General features: G+C 45.8%; 1 protein-coding gene across 1 annotated transcript in view; it reads left to right on the top strand.

Annotated features, from left to right (window-relative positions):
• Positions 1-23326, top strand: part of LOC115079628 (dedicator of cytokinesis protein 2-like) — a 991955-nt gene that overhangs the window by 595500 nt on the left and 373129 nt on the right. The window contains 1 exon segment of the mRNA XM_029583335.1: positions 1255-1350. Within this exon segment, the coding sequence (XP_029439195.1) occupies positions 1255-1350 (96 nt within the window).

Here is a 23326-nt window from a genome sequence, read left to right as displayed (position 1 = left end):
CTCCCTCCCTCTCTCCCTCCCTCTCTCTCTCCCCCTCTCACTCTCTCTCCCCCCTCTCACTCTCTCTCCCCCCTCTCACTCAGTCCCACTCCCTCCCTCACACTCAGTCCCACTCTCTCTCTCTCCTCCCCTCTCACTCAGTCCCTCCCCCCGCTCTCCCTCCCTCTCCCTCAGTCCCACTCCCCCTCAGTCCCACTCCCTCCCTCCCTCTCTCTCTCAGTCCCACTCCCTCCCTCCCTCTCTCTGTCCCCCTCCCTCTCTCTCCCTCCCTCTCTCTCTGTCCCCCTCCCTCTCTCTCTCAGTCCCACTCCCTCCCTTCCTCTCTCTCTGTCCCCCTCCCTCCCTCTCTCTCCCCCCCTCCTTCTCTCTCTCCCCCCTCTCACTCAGTCCCACTCCCTCCCTCCCTCTCTCTCTCAGTCCCACTCTCTCCCCCCTCTCACTCTCTCTCCCCCTCTCACTCTCTCTCCCCCCTCTCACTCAGTCCCACTCCCTCCCTCACACTCAGTCCCACTCCCTCTCTCTCCTCCCCTCTCACTCAGTCCCTCCCTCTCTCTGTCAGTCCCTCCCTCTCTCTCTCCTCCCTCGCCGCCGCCCGCCGCCACCGCCGCCGCTACCACCGGACGCCGCCGCTGCTGCCACTCAACGCCGCCGCCGCCGCTGCCTCCCGACGCCGCCGCCGCCACCCGCCGCTGCCACCGCCACCACCGCCGCCGCCATCCGACGCCGCTACCACCGGACGCCGCCACCGCTGCTGTCACTCAGCGCCAGCGCCGCCGCTGCCGCCCGACGCCGCTGCCACTCGACGCCGCCATTTTTTTTCTTTTGGTCTGGCTCAGACTGACGTGCTCGCCCGCACATGTGCGGTAGAGCTGGTCTCTACTGCGCATTTGCGGCACGTCGGTCATCCTTCGTTTATTAGGTAGGATGTTTATTGGCTTTTATTTCCATGCATTAAAGTGGACTAACAGCAATCACACTTTATCCCAGATTCCAAGAAAATACATGCTTTAAAATTAATTTTGCAAAATATTTTCAGGAACAGTTCTCTTGGACCCCCACAGCCTAAACAATTTGTCCATGTTAATCTGGATCCTCAAATATCTTAGGGATGGCCCTAGATTTGTGCTGGAGGGATAAAATGAACTTATAATGGTCTGTATATGGCTTTCCTTATCATAGGGCTGTGCAGCTTTTCCAGGATGTATGTTTGATATATTGCAATGACTTCACTCACAATCCTTATGCTTGTTGCAGAGCTCAACCTGTCACCACATCCAGGAGATCATAGTGCAGCTCCTCAGAACAGTGAATAGAACAGTCATCACAATGGGACGAGACCACAGCCTCATAGTGAGTAACCTTCACATGCCTCTCTTTAAATCACTTCTGCTGTTCTACCTTACATGGAAGTTTGGGAGTTTACATTTACATATATTTACATTTATTAAAATTTGTTAATCGCTTAACACTTACAGGACTAAGCGATGTACAATAAAACATACATAGTTAAAATAGACATAAAACAATAATATAATATATAAAACTTAACAAAACAATATAATTTTAATATATAAAACTTTATCATAAATGGCAACTTTAGGACATTTCTGGATGAAAGACATCTAAGTTTCAAGGACATTTCTGGATGTGGACATATCTGAATATAGAAACTTTCAGGATTCAGGACAAGTGATTATGTATAAGCCAATTTAAATAAAAAAGTTTTTAAAAATCCTCTAAATGATTTTAAACTGTCATACAAATGTAACTCTATAGAAAGAGAATTCCAGAAGCCTGGGGCTGCAATGGAGAATGCACATTCATGGCTTACATGAAGATGTGCTGTTTTCAAAGAGGGAACATTTAATAGCCCTCTCTGAGGATCTCAAATGTCTGGAAGGTTGATATATCATTAAAAGAGCATTGAGCCAAGGGCACGAGGTATTAATAATAAATTTGAAAGTCTTGTATTTAATATGCTTATTGATGGAAAGCCAATCTAAGGGAGGAGGAATAGCCTAGTGGTTAGAACAGTGGACTATGAACCAGGAGACCAAGGTTCAAGTCCTGCTGTCGCTCCTTGTGACCTTGGGCAAGTCACTTTACCCTACATTGCCTCAGGTACAAAAACTTAGATTGTAAGCCCTCTGGGGATAGAGAAATACCTACAGTACCTGAATGTAAACCGGTGTGATATCTCAATTGAGATGAATGTCGGTATATAAAAAAAAATAATAAATAAATAAATAAGTCAGTCAGGATTGGGGTCATGGCGTTTAATGCCTGAAATGAGATGAGCCTCTGAAATTATTAACATCTGTAATGGCTGTAGTATGGAAACTGGAAAGCCTAAATAGAGGCTGTTACCGAAATCAAGGATAGGAAAAATGGACGAAAGACATCTAAGAACGAAAGTCTGAGATATGGAGCTGTTTCTTTAAGCTAGAAAATACACGTAATTTGAAAACATTTCTCTAACTACCATTTGAATGTGTGGGTAGAAAGACAGCGTGCTATATATCCTAACTCCTATACTCTTTACACAATTTTGAAGTGTAAAAACAGAATTTTCAAGATTTATTTATTTGTTTGTTTTTCTATACTGATGTTCAATTAGACATATCATGCCGGTTTACAGAGTAACATGAGAATCTATTAACATACACTTTTTATACATTGAAACTTTTTAACTTGAGTAACAATTTGGACTGTGGAGAGTCATAAGTGGCATGATATATTATTAAACAAGTAATGAAAAAGTAGTGAAAAACATTCTAACTTTGTAACATATGTAACAAGATAACCAGAGATATTGGGATTATAAATTAAAATAGAAGTAGTGAAAAAATTGTAACTTTGTATCCTATGTAACATAAAAGTAGTGAAAAACATTGTAACTTTGTAACTATAAAAGAAGTAGTGAAAGACATTGTAACTTTGTAATATATGTAACAAGATAACTAGAGTTGTTGGGATTATAAATTATAGTAGAGGTAGTGAAAGCATTGTAACTTTATAACATATGTAACAAGATAACTTGAGTCGTTGGGATGACCATACTATGGGATTATGCAGTTCTATGAGGGGGTTGTGGGGAGGAGAGTGATGTGTGTGATGGTGGGAGAGGGGGGTTCATCTTACTGTGGTAGGTGGTGGATGATGTGTGGTTATTGGATATGCTTTTTTGAAGAGCCAAGTTTTAAGGTTCTTTTTGAATGATTGGGTTGTGGGGTCGAGCCTGAGTTGAGGTGGTAGACTGTTCCAGAGTGTTGGACCTGCAACTGTTAGGGATCGGTCCCTTGTTGAGGTTAGGTAGGCCAATTTTGGTGAGGGAGTTGGGATGAGTCCAGTGTTGGTGTAGTGTAGTGTTCTCTGAGTGGACTGAAAGTGCAGGGCAGGGCTCAGCAGTCAAATATTTCAGTGTGTAGTGCTTTGTGGATGAGTGTTAGGACTTTGTATTGAATCCTGAGTGGGATGGGCAGCCAAATCAGGTTTTTGAGGATTGGTGAGATGTGTTCAGATCTTTTGGTGTTTGAGAGTGATCTTGCTGCTGCATTTTGGAGCAGTTGTAGTGGTCTTAGAGAATTGGATGGGAGGCCCAGAAGTAGGGCATTACAATAGTCGAGTTTAGAGAATAGTAGCGCTTGGAGTACTGTTCTGTAGTCTTGGGCGTAGAGCAGTGGTTTTATTTTTTTGAGAATCTGGAGCTTGAAGAATCCATCTTTTATTATTGAATTGATATGTTTCTTCATGCTGAGTTAGTTGTCAATGAGTACACCGAGATCTCTGACTGGGGAGGTTATTTTACCATCTGTGGCAGGTGCTACGTTGTCTTTGAGAGTTGAGATGTTCTTGTTGTTAATGAGGAGTATTTCTGTTTTATTGTGGTTGAGATTGAGGGACATTTGTGATAGAAGTTGTTATCTTATGGATCCTCCACTGGGAGGAGAGGATCACCTTGCTGATGGCTGAAAGGAATCGATGAGTTTTGCTTGGGATTTTTTTTTTTTTTAAGTACTGGGGAGAAGTGAACTTTGGGGTATATTGTTTAGTGTGTTTGTGCTTTTATTAATCAGTAAGGCAGTTAATACACAGAAGTTAGTGTGTTTATTTTTAAATAGTCTGTCAGTAAGGCTGCTAATAAACAGAAGTTAGTGTGTTTCTTTTTCCCAACCCTTCCACCCCTCTCCCACCCACCCCAACTCATCTTTTAATTTATAGGAGGTGCCACTTTCACACACACAAATATCAGCCTTTTAACTTCACTTCACAAACTCCCCATACCTTATTGAGAGATTAATCATTTCCCTATAGGCCACTACCAGACATATAGGGGCAGCTTTTCAAAGGGTTATGTGTGAATGATACGTGCGTAACCCCCAAAAAGATGCTCCAAGCTGCCCCTGTGCGCACTGAGTCTATCTTGCATAGGCTCGGCGGTGCACGCAAGCCCCAGGATGCGCATATGTACCGGGGCTTGCAAAACGGTCCAGGGCATGGGCGGTCCGGGGCGTGGGAGGACTGGGGTGTGGGCGTGGCCTGAGCCTCCAGGCACAGTGGCCATTTGCCGCTGTGCCCGGGATCGCGGGCCGGCCGTTGGCCAGTGCACGTAAGTTACGCCTGTCCGGAGGCAGGCATAACTTCTTCAACAAAGAAGTTATGACACTTAGAGATCTAGGTGTCATAGTGGATAACACATTGAAATCGTCGGTTCAGTGTGCTGCGGCAGTCAAAAAAGCAAACAGAATGTTGGGAATTATTAGAAAGGGAATGGTGAATAAAACGGAAAATGTCATAATGCCTCTGTATCGCTCCATGGTGAGACCGCACCTTGAATACTGTGTACAATTCTGGTCGCCGCATCTCAAGAAAGATATAATTGCGGTGGAGAAGGTACAGAGAAGGGCTACCAAAATGATAAGGGGAATGGAACAACTTCCCTACGAGGAAAGACTAAAGAGGTTAGGACTTTTCAGCTTGGAGAAGAGACAACTGAGGGGGGATATGATAGAGGTGTTTAAAATCATGAGAGGTCTAGAACGGGTAGATGTGAATTGGTTATTTACTCTTTCAGATAGTAGAAAGACTAGGGGGCACTTCATGAAGTTAGCATGGGGCACATTTAAAACTAATCGGAGAAAGTTCTTTTTTACTCAACGCACAATTAAACTCTGGAATTTGTTACCAGAGGATGTGGTCAGTGCAGTTAGTATAGCTGTGTTTAAAAAAGGATTGGATGAGTTCTTGGAGGAGAAGTCCATTACCTGCTATTAAGTTCAGTTAGAGAATAGCCACTGACATTAGAAATGGTAACATGGAATAGACTTAGGGCCTGATTTTAAAAAGCATTTACTCGAGTAAAAACCAGGTTTACTGGAGTAAATTCACTTTACTTGAGTAAGTGGGTTTTTGAAAATTGCTACAATATATGCCATTGACTTGCCTATAGGATTTACTCACATAAGTGAACTTTGCTTGAGTAAATGGCTTTTGAAAATTGCTACAATAGTAGCTACATTTATGCATGTAACTCCTTTTGAAAATTACCCCCTTAGTTTTTGGGTACTTGCCAGGTTCTTATGGATTGGCCACTGTTGGAAACAGGATGCTGGGCTTGATGGACCCTTGGTCTGACCCAGTATGGCATTTTCTTATGTTTTCTTATGTTCTAGGTAGGGCTGGGGGGTGGGTTAGGTAGGGGAAGGGAGGGGAAGGTGCGGGGGGTGGAAGGGAACGGAGGCAAGCTGCGCGGCTTGGTGTGTGCAAGTTGCATAATTGTGCACCCCCTTGCACTCGCCGACCCTGGATTTTATAACATGCGCGCAGCTGCGCACACCAGTTATAAAATAGGGTGTAGATTTGTTCGCGCTGGGTTGCACGAACAAATCTGCGCCCGTGCGCAGGTTTTAAACCCGGCCCCATAGTGAATACACTAATACATTTAAAGGATGCTAATTAGACACATTCCTACTCCCATAGCAACCTAAAACTTAACTAGAAACTGAATAAATTTGAGATGAAGGGAGCAGTCCAGCAGCAAGAGAAGGACCTCCCAGAATTTTACATGTTTGATTTTTTACTCGCCGTTGAGAAGTTGTATATGTCTATCCTATGCAAAGAGCTTCTGTCTCTCAGAGAACGAGTCTGATCTCTGGAGGCTAGACTGGCAGACCTGGAGGAGCTGAGGCAGACAGAGAGGTATATAGATGAGACCTTCAGGGACAAAGTAGCCAAGTCCCAACTTCAGACTGGCAGCCCTGGTGCTGCCTTGGAGGAAGAAGGTCTCATGATCGGAGAGCATCAACCTGGTTCAGCAGGAAAGGATCCTGTAGCAAGGACCTGCTCTGCAGGTGGTGCATTGTCCTTTGCACCAAGCATGTATCTCCCAGGGTTACTGTCCAAGGTGGGTTAGGCCAAACGTCATAGCTGGTGATTTGATTATTAGGAATATAGACAGCTGGGTGGCTGGTGGGCATGAGGATCGCCTGGTAACAGGCCTATCTGGTGTGAAGGTGGCGGACATCACGTGTCACCTAGATAGGATTTTAGACAGTTCTGGGGAGGATCCGGCTGTCGTGGTACATGTGGGCACCAATGACATAGGAAAATGTGGGAGGGAGGTTCTGGGTAGAAAGCTGAAATCCAGAACCTCCAGGGTAGCATTCTCTGAAATGCTCCCTGTTCCATGCACAGGTCCCAAGAGGCAGGCAAAGCTCCAGAGTCTCAATGCGTGGATGAGACGATGGTGCAAGGAAGAGGGATTCAGTTTTATAAGGAACTGGGAAACCTTTTGGGGAAGGGGGGAGTCTTTTCCGAAGGGATGGGCTCCACCTTAACCAGGGTGGAACCAGACTGCTGGTGCTTACCTTTAAAAAGGAGATAGAGCAGCTTTTAAATTAGAACAAAGGGGAAAGCCGACAGTCGCTCAGCAGCGCATGGTTTGGAGGGAGCTATCTTCAAAGGATACTAATGATGCATTAGAATTAGGGCATCCCAACAGTGATGTTCCAATAATAAGAAAAGTAGTCCAAGTGCTTGTAATTAGAAACTCACCTGAGCTAAAAAAAAAATCCAATTTATCCCTATAATTAAAAAGAAGAATGAAAATAGAAACACAAAACACTCTTTGAAATGTTTGTATGCTAATGCCAGAAGTCTAAGAAGTAAGATGGGAGAACTAGAATGTATAGCAATGAATGATGACATAGACTTAATTGGCATCTCAGAGACATGTTGGAAGGAGGATAACCAATGGGACAGTGCTATACCGGTATTCAAATTATATCGCAATGACAGAGAGGAGCATCTGGAAGGTGGTGATTTATGTCCAGGATGGCATAGAGTCCAACAGGATAAAGATCCTGCATGAGACTAAATGCAAAATCAAATCTTTATGGGTAGAAATCCCTTGCGTGTTGGTGAACACTATAGTGATAGGAGTATACTACTGACCACCTGGCGAAGATGGTGAAATGGATAGTGAAATGCTAAGAGAAATTAGGGAAGCTAAGCAAAATGGTAGTGTGGTAATAATGGGAGATTTCAATTACCCCAATATTGACTGGGTAAATGTATCATTGGGACATGCTAGAGAGATAAAGTTCCTAGATGGAATAAATGACAGTTATATAGAGCAATTGCTTCGGGAACCGACAAGAGAGGGAGCAATTTTAGATCTAATTCTCAGTGGAGCACAGGATTTGGTGAGAGAGTTAATGGTGGTGGGGCCGCATGGCAATAGTGATCATAATATGATCAAATTTGAATTGATTGGAAGGGGGACAGTAAGTAAATCCACGGCTCTAGTGCTAAACCTTCACAAGGGAAACTTTGATAAGATGAGAAAAATAGTTAGAAAAAAACTGAAAGGAGCAGCTACAAAGGTAAAAGTTGTACAAGAGGTGTGGACATTGTTAAAAAATACCATCCTAGAAGCACAGTCCAGATGTATTCCACACATTAAGAAAGGTGGAAGAAAGGCAAAACGATTACTGGCATGGTTAAAAGGAGAGGTGAAGAGGCTATTTTAGCCAAAAGATTTTCATTTAAAAATTGGAAGGAGGATCCCACAGAAGAAAATAGGATAAAGCATAAGTGTTGGCAAGTTAAGTGTAAGACATTGATAAGTCAGGCTAAGAGGGAATTTGAAAAGAAGTTGACTGTAGAGGCAAAAACTCACAGTAAAAACTAAAAAATATATCCGAAGCAGAAAGCCTGCAAGGGAGTCAGTTGGACCGTTAGATGATTGAGGGGTTAAAGGGGCACTTAGAGAAGATAAGGCCATCGCGGAAAGATTAAACTATTTCTTTGCTTTGGTGTTTACTGAATAGGATGTTGGGGAGATACCCGTTCCATAGAAGGTTTTCAGGGGTAATGATTCAGATGGACTGAGCCAAATCACGGTGAACTTAGAAGATGTGGTAGGCTTGATTGACAAACTGAAGAGTAGTAAATCACCTGGACCAGATAGTATACACTCCAGGGTTTTGAAGGAACTAAAAAAATGAAATTTCAGATCTGTTAGTAAAAATTTGTAATCTATCATTAAAATCATCCATTGTACCTGAAAACTGGAGGGTGGCTAATGTAACACCAATATTTGAAAAGGGCTCCGGGGTGATCCAGGATACTAAAGACCAGTTAGCTTGACTTCAGTGCCAGGAAAAATACTGGAAACTATTCTAAAAATTGAAATCACAGAACATATAGAAAAGCATGGTTTAATGGAACAAAGTCAGCATGGCTTTACTCAAGGTAAGTCTTGCCTCACAAATCTGCTTCACTTTTTTAAAGGAGTTAATAAACATGTAGATAAAGATGAACCAGTAGTAGTGTATTTGGATTTTCAGAAGGCACTACCACCTAGGAAAGAGATGTAGGCGTCATAGTGGATAATACATTGAAATCGTCGGCTCAGTGTGCTGCGGTAGTCCAAAAAGCAAACAGAATGTTAGGAATTATTAGGAAGGGAATGGTGAATAAAACGGAAAATGTCATAATGTCTCTGTATCGCTGCATGGTGAGACCGCACCTTGAATACTGTGTACAATTCTGGTTGCTGCATCTCAAAAAAGATATAGTTGCAATGAAGAAGGTACAGAGAAAGGCGACTAAAATGATAAAGGGAATGGAACAGCTGTGGTTAGTGCAGATAGTGTAGCTGGGTTTAAAAAAAGTTTGGATAAGTTCTTGGAGAAGTCCATTACCTGCTACGGTATTAATCAAGCTGACTTAGAAAATAACCACTGCTATTACTAGCATCAGTAGCATAGGCTCTACTTAGTGTTTGGGTACTTGTCAAGTACATATAGGCTGGATTGGCCACTGTTGGAAACACAATGCTGGGCTTGATGGACTCTTGTTCTGACCCAGTATGGCAATTTATTATGATTGGAGGGAATGGAGAAAGTCTTGAGTGTGTTGGAGGTAGGAGAAAAATGAAAGTGATTGTGGCTTTGCTCTCTTCCAATCCCAAGGCGGTAAAGAACAGATCATACTTTCCAATTTTAGGCCCTATACCCTATCCAAGGAGACTGACAGATGACGGTGCACGCCAGTATTCCGCAAAGCAGAGGATTGGCAGCTGATTGTTGCGCCCGTCAGTCGCAGACGGCTGCAACCTCTCATGCTCACCTTTTGTTTTGCTGCACCATTAAATCTAGGACGAGTGGCGGCTTCTGCCAGTCATCGCCGACCTCCCTGTTGTTCCCGGGATGGCGTGGGTGCTGCCAACCGTCATGTTGCTTCTGGAGTCTCTTAGGCACGTGCGCATGGGCAAGCTATGTACACTAGGGATATGAATCGTGTCCTCGATCGTCTTAACGATCGATTTCGGCTGGGAGGGGGAGGGAATCGTATTGTTGCCGTTTGGGGGGGTAAAATATCGTGAAAAATCGTTAAAAATCGTTTAAAAATCGAAAAAATCGAAAAATCGAAAAACCGGCACATTAAAACCCCCTAAAACCCACCCCCGACCCTTTAAATTAAATCCCCCACCCTCCTGAACCCCCCCCAAATAACTTAAATAACCTGCGGGTCGTTAAAAATTGAAAAATCGAAAAACCGGCACATTAAAACCCCCTAAAACCCACCCCCGACCCTTTAAATTAAATCCCCCACCCTCCCGAACCCCCCCCAAATAACTTAAATAACCTGCGGGTCCAGCGGCGGTCCGGAACGGCAGCGGTCCGGAACGGGCTCCTGCTCCTGAATCTTGTCGTCTTCAGCCGGCGCCATTTTCCAAAATGGCGCCGAAAAATGGCGGCGGCCATAGACGAAAAAGATTGGACGGCAGGAGGTCCTTCCGGACCCCCGCTGGACTTTTGGCAAGTCTCGTGGGGGTCAGGAGGCCCCCCACAAGCTGGCCAAAAGTTCCTGGAGGTCCAGCGGGGGTCAGGGAGCGATTTCCCGCCGCGAATCGTTTTCGTACGGAAAATGGCGCCGGCAGGAGATCGACTGCAGGAGGTCGTTCAGCGAGGGTTCCGGCGCCCAGTCTCACCTTAACTGGTCTTGTGGTGCGACCTATGTATAACTTGGGGCACGGACAGATGATGACGTAGACTACATTACTGGATAGGCAGTTTGTATTGTACTTTCGCCAAACTTTGTATCCCGAAACGGGGTCCTCCCATAAAATTCCTTGAATGGTTTGTGCACACCATGTGCAATTACCGCATGGTTGATGGCCCACTAATGTCTCTTCTCGTTTGACGGTATTAATCTGCGCGTGAACTGTATGATCTCTAATGTTTCTGCCCCGGGACATTGCGAATGTGGGAGATTCTTGAAATATGTCATGTGTTGACAGGATATGCCAATGTCGCCGTATGGCTGACTTTATTATGTTGGATGCGTCGGATTGCCTTAATACGCAAATCAACCGCGTTTTCTGTTTAATGGGTTTATACTGTAGTAACGTGTTACGGTCACTGTACTTGGCTCTTTTGTATGCTGCATTGATGGCTTTGTGAGGATAACCTCGTGCCAGGAATCTGCTTGCCAGGATATCCGCTTGAATTTCAAAATCCCTGTTTGTGGAACAAATGCGTTTGGCTCTGAAATATTGACTGACTGGGAGACCCATTTTGAAACTGTGTGAGTGATGACTGGTAAACCTCAAAAGGTTATTCCGGTCAGTGGATTTCCGGTGTATAGTGGTGAATGGTCTCCCATGTTCTATTTTTATGGCTACATCCAAAAACGTTATAGTAGTTTTTGAGGACTGGGATGTGAACTGTAGATTTTGATCTACTGTATTAATCCATTCTAGAAATGTTTGTAGCTGGGTTTGTGGTCCTTCCCAGATGAAAAAGATGTCGTCTATGAAGCGATACCAACATTTTATGTACTGCCACCAGGTGGATGGATATACCTGGGTGTTCTCAAAATAGGTTACGTAAAGATTTGCAACTGATGGTGCTAAAGGGGACCCCATGGGTATACCGTGGACTTGGTGATAACAATTTTCTCCGAACCAGAAGTAATTATTATATAGCACTGTTTCTGCTAACTCCAGTAGTAGACTGGTCTGAATTCTTTCTGTTGAAAGTCGCTGGCTTAACGTTTCTTCCAAAATCGCCATGGCCCTGTTTTGGGGAATGTTGGTGTATAGCGAATTTATGTCCATGGTGATCATGCTAATGGACTCCCAGTGTATTTGAAGGGCTTCCAAGTTCCTCAAAAAGTGGGCTGTGTCTTTGATAAATGATGAGGATTGTGCCACGAAAGGTTGCAGAAACTTGTCTATAAAATTTGCTACTGGTTCGAGGACCGACCCATTTTGTGACACTATGGGTCTAATTGGAGGGGCTAATAGACTTTTATGAATTTTTGGCACAGAATAAATCACCGGTTTCCTGGGGTGGGAAACCGTGAGATACGATTTTTCTTTACTGGTTAACCTCAAATTATGTTCTACTGCTTCCTGCACTTTAGACCTGAGGGTGTCCATGGGGTCTCCCGTGACTGGTTGATAATATTTAGTGTCATTAAGATGGACCAGAAGATCTTCTGTATACTTTGTCCGATCCTGTATTACCACGGCGCCCCCTTTGTCAGCTGGTTTGATGACAATTTCTGTCATTCTATTCAAACTAACCAGTGCTTCCTGTTGTGCTGATGAAAGGTTGTGCTTACTCCTGTGTGGATGAGCTTCATAGTCCGACAAATCTTTTAATACTAATGCCTGGAACGTTTGTATATGGGGATCCACAGGACCCGGCGGTGACCAATTGGATTTGGGTTTAACCACTGAGGGGTCTACCTCCATTGTGTCTTTGTCTGAAAAGAACAATCTCAGGTTTAATTTACGTATAAAACGTTGAATTGTAATACGACTATCAAACGCTGAGTGTTTAGAGGTTGGAATATAAGAGAGTCCCTGGTCTAGAAGCAAAATTTGGGAGTCAGTCAAGGGAATGGAAGATAGATTGACTAAAGAAGTAGTTTTTGTGTTTTCTTCTTCTTGTTGCCCTTGAAGTACTGGATGTCATTTCTTTTGTCGTGTGGGTCGCGAAGAAGTGATCCCTCCCCGATTGGTTTTCTTGCCTCTCCCTCGGCTAGGCCAGCGATTACTTTGCTCAAATGTGCCTGAGTGTTCAACTGGATCTCCTGTGGCAGTTCTCTCGGATCCAGCGCTAGTATGATCTTCTCCTTCATCTGTATTACTAGAGTTTTCGTCTGATGAGAAGGTGAACCGGACTTTCTTCGATGGTAATTTGGGACCCATCCAGTGGTAAACCCTATCCAATTTGTAATCCGTTTGATCTCTTTTGAGTTTGGATACTTTAACTGTTTTAATTGATGTCCGGAATTCTTCTAATGTATTTTGGAATTCTGCCAATTTTTCTTCTGCTGTGGTGACTATTGGATCTGTTTTCAGTTGTTCCAAAATTGTAGTGGTTTGCTCTGTGAGTTCTTTGGTACTTACCTTGGATCTGGTAATGATTAATAACATCAGATCCAAGGAACATTTATTTAATATGGCATACCATGTCTTGACGAATTCCGGATCTTCATTTAACATCATTGGATCTTTTAACATTCGAAGTCCCCTCGGTATGATTTGTAATTTAACGTAATAATTACTTCTGGTTCGGAGATAATTGTTATCACCAAGTCCACGGTATACCCATGGGGTCCCCTTTAGAACCATCAGTTGCAAATCTTTACGTAACCTATTTTGAGAACACCCAGGTATATCCATCCACCTGGTGGCAGTACATAAAATGTTGGTATCACTTCATAGACGACATCTTTTTCATCTGGGAAGGACCACAAACCCAGCTACAAACATTTCTAGAATGGATTAATACAGTAGATCAAAATCTACAGTTCACATCCCAGTCCTCAAAAACTACTATAACGTTTTTGGATGTAGCCATAAAAATAGAACATGGGAGACCATTCACCACTATACACCGGAAATCCACTGACCGGAATAACCTTTTGAGGTTTACCAGTCATCACTCACACAGTTTCAAAATGGGTCTCCCAGTCAGTAAATATTTCAGAGCCAAACGCATTTGTTCCACAAACAGGGATTTTGAAATTCAAGCGGATATCCTGGCAAGCAGATTCCTGGCACGAGGTTATCCTCACAAAGCCATCAATGCAGCATACAAAAGAGCCAAGTACAGTGACCGTAACACGTTACTACAGTATAAACCCATTAAACAGAAAACGCGGTTGATTTGCGTATTAAGGCAATCCGACGCATCCAACATAATAAAGTCAGCCATACGGCGACATTGGCATATCCTGTCAACACATGACATATTTCAAGAATCTCCCACATTCGCAATGTCCCGGGGCAGAAACATTAGAGATCATACAGTTCACGCGCAGATTAATACCGTCAAACGAGAAGAGACATTAGTGGGCCATCAACCATGCGGTAATTGCACATGGTGTGCACAAACCATTCAAGGAATTTTATGGGAGGACCCCGTTTCGGGATACAAAGTTTGGCGAAAGTACAATACAAACTGCCTATCCAGTAATGTAGTCTACGTCATCATCTGTCCGTGCCCCAAGTTATACATAGGTCGCACCACAAGACCAGTTAAGGTGAGACTGGGAGAGCACAAGTCTAGATTTAACACAGCTAAAATGACGGCACCAATGGTGCAACACTTGACAGAGAGGGGACACATCATCACTGAATTAAAATGGACGGTATTGGAACATCTGGAAGCCCCACTCAGGGGCGGGGACAATAGGGCCCTTCTCAATCAACGTGAAGCATTCTGGATTTTCACCCTAACTACATCAGCCCCTCGGGGAATGAATGATGAATTAAATTGGAACACTCTGTTGTAACAGCTTGTGTCCAATCTTAAAATAAACCAGCATGGTTTTACCGGATCCACCCAGTACATTTAAGATTCATAATGCCGGTACACTTCTCAGCATATCAATAGCGATTATTCATTTTAACATAAAGATCCCGGGACGTGTCAGAAAAGCACAGTCCACCACCAAGTCCGTTCCGTAAAGGAACCAGGCTGTAGCAGCTTTCAATTAAGTCCGTCAACACGGCATTTAAGCACGTTCAACACGCGCAAGAAACCAAGTTTCCTGTCAGGTCAGATAGCACGTTCGGTTACTCCGTACACAAGTTCTCTATCAGGTCGATATACCACGTCAGTAAGTTTCTACACGGTCATTGGTCAAACTTCGCTCTTCAGCCAGCATATAAAAAGGGTCACGTACAATCCACAAATCACTCTTCCGGAGACGGAGCCAGAGCGACTCCGTCAAGAGGCATCCACCTCAGACCATCAGAGGATTTTTACATTGGAGTTTATCCAGATTCTTTGAAAGTTGGTTGCATAATAACGCTTTACATCCCTGAGGAAAGACAATCTGTCTGAAACATGGATCGGTCGTGTCGGGACCATCGTTGGAAATCAGACAGCACACACCAACATCAAAAGGGGAAGTCTGAATTTTACTCCTTTATAATTCATAGTAGAGAGTTTATAGTCTACAAAATTATGTGCCGTCAGGGCACACAAAAATAATTCGATGCTCACAACACGGAAGAGGTTTACAGAGGTGAAGTAATTTCAGCAAAAAAATTAAAAAAAAAAAAACTTCACAGGAGGAGGGGGATAGTTAATGATTATAACACCACAAAACAGTGGTGCGGAAACACCAACGAGATTATATGAAACTTTCCTCCAATTCCTTTATAATTTTAATATAAGAATTATATAAACACTAATTTAACCCACACATAACATTCTATAGAGCAGGTGTCAAAAAAAATTTTGCCTTTAAAATTTTTAAAAAAAATGTTCAAATACACTATCTAAAGACATTGATAAAAATATATCATTCCAGCGATTGAGTAGCAGCTCATGATTTATTGATTATAGTTATAATCGCTGTAGTAGTGGTATATTGATATCTCCTGGAGCAGTGGCAGATTCACTGCTGCAAAACTAAAACTGCGCTAGGCAGCCCTGGCCTCCTGTGATCTCAGGTGTGCTTCTCTCCTTCTCTCCCTGGGTAAGCCTCAAGCAGCTGAACTCTGTTTCTCTTTACAGCCTCGATCATTGTGGCTGTCAGGAACAGCTGTTTCTCTGCCTCTGGCCATCCCAACCCCCAAACCTCACTGCTCTCCCAGGCAGCATTTCTCTGCCGGTTCCCTTCATTCCTGCAGCTCTCTAGTTGCTTTTACAGCAGCACATAATCTGCCATTTCTTGCTGCTTCAGTATTTCAACTCCAACCTCAGGGATCTGCAGTCACCACAAAGGCTTCTCAGGCATGGGCTATGACAGCCCACGTGCACTTCTCAGCAGCTCCCTATTGCAGACTCTAGGGACCAGGTAAAGATATATATAAAAAAAAATGTTGTCCGCCCCCCCCCCATACACATACACATATGCCCCGTCTGAAACCACTTTAGCTGCAGTACCCTCATTAGCTGCAGTAATTATTTCTATTCCTCTTTTATAACAAACCCTTTGGAATGTAAACAATATTTATCATTTCCCATTGCCCCATCTGAAACAACCTCAGCTGCAGTAATGTATATAATTTTACCGTGCTATTCAACTGTTTATAATGTTTATAATGTATACAATTGTACAGTTCTATTCTTATAATCCCTGTTAATAGATTTCACCCTCCCTCAGTTGCCAATTACTATTCGATGTCCAACGCTTTCCAAGCGTATGTTTTTTGTTACACTGTAAACCGATGTGATACCACTGATGAATGTCGGTATATAAAAACCTATAAATAAATAAATAAATACACTCCTCACTCTCTTAAGATACTTGATAAGCACTGGTAGGCAAAGGACAGCTAGGGGATAGGGATCATGATCACTGTAGTAAGGAGAAGGCAAATAGAGAGAATGGGGAGGCTCTCTTTCTCTAACCCCTTCCTCATCTCTGCCCTGATGATCCTGTTGCTCCATGCCCTATAAATTCCCGAGTAGTCCTTGTCCCCCCCCCCCCCCCCCCCCCCAGTGATCCTAAAGCCTCTAATCTAACCTTCAATCCCTGGTGATCTCAAGCCCCTCTTCTCCCAGGTAAATCACCTTCTCTAGTAACTCTCCTCCTTTCCCTCCTCACCCAGTAAAGTACAGGCCTCCACTTCAAGACAAAATCAGTGTTATGTTTTGGATGTGAACCCTGGGCTGAGGTGAGAGATGACTCCGCCCACAGGGAGGAGCCCTGTGGGCCTCACCGCCGGTAGGCGCGGTCTCAGAGGCTTAGGACACAACTGTAAGAAAGACTTTATTATAGAGGAGAAAGAGCAGAATCCGTGGAGCGGGGAACTGCAGTTAAAGAACAGTTCTTGAGCAGAACCCGTGGAGCAGGGGCTGCAGTAGAGATACAGTTCTTGAGCAAGGGGTATGCCCAGGGTGATACCTCAGAAGTAGATGTCCGGTAGTGGCACGCGGAGCGGGGTATGCCAGGCAGCTTTCTCAATAGTGAAGCAATTACCTACAATGTGCAGATCCGGTAGTGGTCTGCAGAGTCGGGTACGCCAGACAGCCTTCTCAGTGATGAAGCAATTTCCTCAGGTGTGCAGACCCGGTAGTGGCTCGCAGCGCGGGGTGTGCTGAGGGTGACTGTACAATGGTGGTGATGCTGAGGTAGTCAGAGGTACGGAAGCTCAGAAGGTTCCTGAGGAAGTAGAGACAGTAATCTGTACTGCAAGGTATGGTGAAGAGAATCCTGCTGAGGAGAGCGCGGTAGTGGCCCGAGGCACGGGGGTACACCGCAGGGAATCCCAGCAAGGCTTGGTAGAGTTGAAGTACGAAGAAGGTACTCACAAGGCGTGGTTCCAAGGGAAGTCCTGAGAAGTAGAACAAACGGGAGTTCAAAGGCAGGAAAGCCCTCCGAGGAGCGGATAGCCTAGGAACGCGGAAGAGCCCCGAGGAGCGGGTACTCAGAGTGTTCACACAGCAAGCCAGGAACTGGAACCGATAGTCCAGGTGTAGAGGATTCAGCAATGAGGAAACTCCTTGCTAACTCGTCAGTGCATGGGGCCGGTCTGCTTAAGTACAGGTAACGAGACTATGTGATCCAGAGGGGACACCCCCGAGGTTCCCGCCATGACGTGTACATTAGGGATGTGAATCGTTTTAGGACGATTAAAATTATCGTCCGATAATTTTAATATCGTCTTAAACCGTTATGGAACACAATACAATACAGATTCTAACGATTTATCGTTATAAATCGTTAGAATCGTGAGCCGGCACACTAAAACCCCTAAAACCCACCCCGACCCTTTAAATTAAATCCCCCCCCCCCCCGAACCCCCCCCCCCAATAACTTAAATAACCTGCGGGTCCAGCGGCGGTCCGGAACGGCAGCGGTCCGGAACGGGCTCCTGCTCCTGAATCTTGTCGTCTTCAGCCGGCGCCATTTTCCAAAATGGCGCCGAAAAATGGCGGCGGCCATAGACGAAAAAGATTGGACGGCAGGAGGTCCTTCCGGACCCCCGCTGGACTTTTGGCAAGTCTCGTGGGGGTCAGGAGGCCCCCCACAAGCTGGCCAAAAGTTCCTGGAGGTCCAGCGGGGGTCAGGGAGCGATTTCCCGCCGCGAATCGTTTTCGTACGGAAAATGGCGCCGGCAGGAGATCGACTGCAGGAGGTCGTTCAGCGAGGGTTCCGGCGAGGGTTCCGGTCAAACTTCGCTCTTCAGCCAGCATATAAAAAGGGTCACGTACAATCCACAAATCACTCTTCCGGAGACGGAGCCAGAGCGACTCCGTCAAGAGGCATCCACCTCAGACCATCAGAGGATTTTTACAATGGAGTTTATCCAGATTCTTTGAAAGTTGGTTGCATAATAACGCTTTACATCCCTGAGGAAAGACAATCTGTCTGAAACACGGATCGGTCGTGTCGGGACCATCGTTGGAAATCAGACAGCACACACCAACATCAAAAGGGGAAGTCTGAATTTTACTCCTTTATAATTCATAGTAGAGAGTTTATAGTCTACAAAATTATGTGCCGTCAGGGCACACAAAAATAATTTGATGCTCACAACACGGAAGAGGTTTACAGAGGTGAAGTAATTTCAGCAAAAACATTTAAAAAAAAAAAACTTCACAGGAGGAGGGGGATAGTTAATGATTATAACACCACAAAACAGTGGTGCGGAGACACCAACGAGTTTATATGAAACTGCTCCAGGAGAGTCAGGATTTGGTCCAGAGACCAGCAGGAAAGTCCCCAGCATGTGGGCCAGTCAATTGGAAGTGACCCAGTGAGTCACTTCTGGTTCACAGAAGCAATGGTGAAATTTTTAAATGAAAATAAGAGAGATAACTGGTGAATTAAACACATAAATGCTGATTCTGGTTGGGGGAAACCAGCTAACGTCGCCACATCATTTTGAAGGGTCCGGGTGAGGGTCACTTGACCCGAGGTTATCAAGTGCCCAGATAGCTTGTAAAATTAAAAAGTGTAGCCAAATAAAGTTTGTGCACAGGCCAGGGGGACCTATGCAGGTGGGCACAGATGATTTAGGAGCTCAGAATGGACTCTAATTACCCCGTTTCAAATGGGTGCCCAATCTTCATAAATAGCGCTACCTAACTGGTACTAATGGAGGGGAGATGGCTAGGTGAGAGGAATATCAGTATCCTCATCCTGCCTTTTGAAAAGTGTTGGTGGGGTTCTAAGTACCCCCTAATATTGAGATTTGCAGAAACTGGGGAAGTGATCCAAAACAGTATCAAAAGTTGGAACCAAACACATGTGAAACTCAAGTAAGATTGGGGGACCTTCTACATATTTTTATTGTGGGGGGAAATTGGTAAAGAAAGTGTTACATTTTGTTATGGTGTCATATGACATTTTTTTCTACTGTACAGTAGGGTCCTATGACACTGGGAAATGCTGTGGAAAATTCCAGGCAGTGTGTATGTAAATGAGAAAGCCTCCACCTTTTTGTGTGCACATGCTGAAGGGATGCTGTGAAGAGGCTGTTGGAATAACACATTTGAGTTCCCCCTAATTATAACATAAGAACATGTCATACTGGGTCAGACTAAGGGTCCATCAAGCTCAGCATCCTGTTTCCAACAGTGGCCAATCCAGGCCATAAGTACCTGGCAAGGACACAAAAACCAAGTCTATCCCATGCTACTGATGCTAGTAATAGCAGTGGCTATTTTCAAAGTGAACTTGATTAATAGCAGGTAATGGACTTCTCCTCCAAGAACTTATCCAAACTTTTTTTAAACCCAGCTACACTAACTGCACTAACCACATCCCCTGGCAACAAATTCCGGAGTTTAATTGTGCATTTGTTATGAATGAGGATTTGTGGACTCCTGGACCATGGTGGGAGAGGCGTACTCAGAAAACAGGACCAATTCCCACCATCAGCAGGTGAACACAGGGGAAAAGACAGCCAGAATCAGTTCAAGGGATGGTCCAGTGAAGAGAAGGCAACACAGTCAGGCAGGCAGAGGTTGGGCTTGGAGAAGGCAACGTAGTGAGGCAGGCAGAGGTCAGGCTTGGAGAAGACATCGTAGTCAGGCAGGCAGAGGTCGGGCTTGGAGAAGACAACGTAGTCAGGCAGGTAGAAGTCAGGCTTGGAGAAGACATCATAGTCAGGCAGGCAGAGGTTGCCAAGCCGGGTCCTGCCCATCAGAGCACTCCTTAAATAGGACACTGAGGGAGGGGCATCGAGGAAGCGTGCTGGCAACTGCGTTGCTGCGGGCCCTTTAAAAAACATGAGGAGACGCATGCGCGCCTGGAAGGCTGAGCATCGAAGGAAGAACACGGCAACTCCTCCCGCTGCATCCTGCAGCACGCCAGCGGCAGCCCAGGCCACGAAGAGGAGGACAGTGCAAGCCTGCCCTACCAGCTGTGCAGCAAACTCGGGAACCATCTCGAGCAGGCCGGAGGGTAGGTGAAGTAGGCCGGTCGCAGCTTCCGCGGCCAGCCAATGTAACAGTACCCCCTCCTTTAAGCCCCATTTTAGGAACCCGGGTAGTCAAAGAAGCAGTTAGCCTCCTGTTCTTGCAGATTCTGAGTCAGATGTCCCGTACGAAAAAGAGGAAAGACTGTTTCAGCCTTGTCTTGAGGAGCGAGCGCAAGTTCTGATAGAGACAAAGAAGCCTTAGAGGAAGGGTCCAGTTCCTCAAATTGCCAATAGGCCTGTAAATTCCAGATCTCCTCTTCCTTGTACGTTAGCAAGGCCACAAATCCGTTTGTTACGGCTATGACTGCTGTGTAACCGCCTCACCACCAGGGGTCCCTCAAGAGCTTGCTCTCCTGGCTGGTCCAATCTGCCCTAGTCAGCTGCTCTATGTCCCGGACCGTCTTTATAATCCTTGAAGACGCCGATCGATCTTTCCAGCAAGATCAATAATCCCTTCGAGAGATGTAGGAAGTTCACATGCTGCCATCTGATCCTTAATTTGGGGAGCTAGACCTTCTAGAAATATGGCATGCAAGCTATTCCCCTGCTAATTTAGTTCCATGGACAACATGGGGAATTCTATAGCGTACTCGTTCAGGGATTGAGTTCCATGCCGCAGTTGAAGGAGGTCGGAGCCCATGGCTGGAAGTCTGCTGGGTTCTTCAAATATTCGTTTGAAGGCTGAGATGAACTGTGGCAAGTTAGAGAGCAGGGGATCGGAACATTCCCATAAAGATGATGCCCATACCAAGGCTTGGCCATACAGAAGAGAAAGAATAAAGGTCGTCAAAGAGTCTTCTCCATCACTTGCCCAAAATTATGGAACTCACTCCCCATGGACCTTAGAATGCAACCCAATTTGAAAACATTCGAAAGAGATCTGAAAACATGGCTGTTTTTCAAAGCTTATAATGAATCCCTAACTCTCAAAACACCACGCTCTGCGGCCAGCCTACTCATCCCCTGCCGAGGCCTTGTACCTCACCCCACAGCTGCAGCCCGAGGAAGCCACTGCCCTCCTCTGCAGCACCCTGACGCAGATGCCGGCGTGCCTTCCCCCACGGGATTCCTTAAGTGCACGCGCACGGCTCACCCCGACCTTTAATGGGGCCACAGCGGAAAACTCACCCGCGGCCCCATCTGATGACAAGAGCAGGAGGCCCTATATAAGAGCAGCTCAGCCCTCCCAGAATCACCTCAGCAACGGCTCAGCTCTGCATGGGTAGTGTATTGCTCCTGCCTCAGTTCCTGATCCAGGTCCTCATCAGTTCCTGATCCAGCTCCCACTTCAGTTCCCCTTCTGCTCGTTGGCTTGCTCTTCTGGTATGACCTCTGCTTGTCTCCTGGATTCCTCTCCTTGCTGCCTGACCTGACCTCAGCTTTTCTCCTGGATTCCTCCGCTTGCTACCTGACCTGACCTTGGCTTGTCTCCTGGATTCCTCTGCTTGTTACCTGACCTGACCTCGGCTTGTCTCCTGGATTTCCCTACTTGCTACCTGACCTGACCTCGGCTTGTCTCCTGGACTCCTCTACTTGATGCCTGCCCTGACTCTGGCTCGTCTAACTCTGCCTCTGTCCAATGTCCACCTGGAACCTTCACACGGAGACCCGCACCTAAGTTCAGCCAGCCCCGGCACCCAATGGCTTAACCCGCAGAGAGCAAGGGCTGGTAGTGTTGAAGGTCCGGTAGGGTCTCCGCATCACCCCAGGCCACCTGCCAGTGGCGGGGACCTACAATGGGGTTTGTCCCCTATAGGTAGCATCAACCCTGTTTTGGCCCAAGGGTCCACATCGCAAGAGCTTGCTGAGGCCATGGACCCGGCAGACCTCTCAAGTCTGCAGGCCATCCCGGGTTTATTGCACAAGCTCCAGCAGCAGCAGTAGTTCCTCGAGATGCTAGCCTTATCTTTGGATTGGATCAACACTGCTTTAATGCTGCTGCCACTCCTGCAGCACCACCAACTATGCCGGTGGCCTCGCCTCCTTCCATGCTTCGTCTTCTGGCTCTCCCCCCCCCCCCCCGATACTCGGGGGCCCCAAGCTTTGCCGCGTATTCGTTAATCAATGGTTTATGCACTTTTCGTTCAGCCTTCACAATTCTCCACAGATGTGGTCAAGATTACCTTCATCCTGTCTCTCCTCAACGGCAAGGCCCTGACTTGGTTATCCCCACTCTGGGATTGTGGGGACCCGCTCCTAAAGGACCTGCAACTCTTTGTCCGGGTCTTTAAGCAGGCTTTTGATGACCCCTGTTCGCTGGTCGCCACTGGCTCTGACATCCTGCACCTTTGTCAAGGCGCAAGGCCACTCATCAACTGCACCATAGAATTTCGTAGCATGGCTACCGAGCTCAACTGGCGGGAGGGTTGCCTCAAGAGCATCTTCTTGGAGGGACTTTCATCCCACATCAAAGATGAGCTAGCGGCCAGGGATCTCCGAGAATCCCTCAACGACTTGATCAACCTAGCAGGCAAAGTGGATCGCTGTCTTCAGCAGAGATCCCGGTAGCTTCACTCTCTGCGCCGGTCTATCACTTTGGCACTGGCCTTCTCTCACCCTCTCTCCACTATAGCTATGGCCTCTACACATTCTGAGGAACCCTTGCAGTTAGGATGCAGCCCCCTGACCACTGAGGAGAGACAACAGCGATGAGCCTTGGGTCTGTGTGTCTATTGTGCTGGCAAGGGGCACTTCCTAGGTCAATGCCCCGAGAGGCTGGGAAACTCCCAAACCTAGGGTCTGTCAGGGAGGTGACCCTAAGTTTTACTCATTCTACTCCCCAACTCATACTTTGGTGTTGCTCCTGGTAGGCAACTAGGAGTTCCAGACATTGGCTCTCGTGGACTCCAGCGCTGGAGGGAATTTTATTATGGAATGCCTTGTCGGACACCTCAAGTTACCCACTATCACCTGGCG

The sequence above is a fragment of the Rhinatrema bivittatum genome, chromosome 18, assembly GCF_901001135.1.
Source record: "Rhinatrema bivittatum chromosome 18, aRhiBiv1.1, whole genome shotgun sequence".
NCBI classification, from domain to species: Eukaryota; Metazoa; Chordata; class Amphibia; order Gymnophiona; family Rhinatrematidae; genus Rhinatrema; species Rhinatrema bivittatum.
The sequence above is the reverse complement of the archived record's forward strand: the minus strand, read 5'-3'. Positions and strand labels throughout refer to the sequence as shown.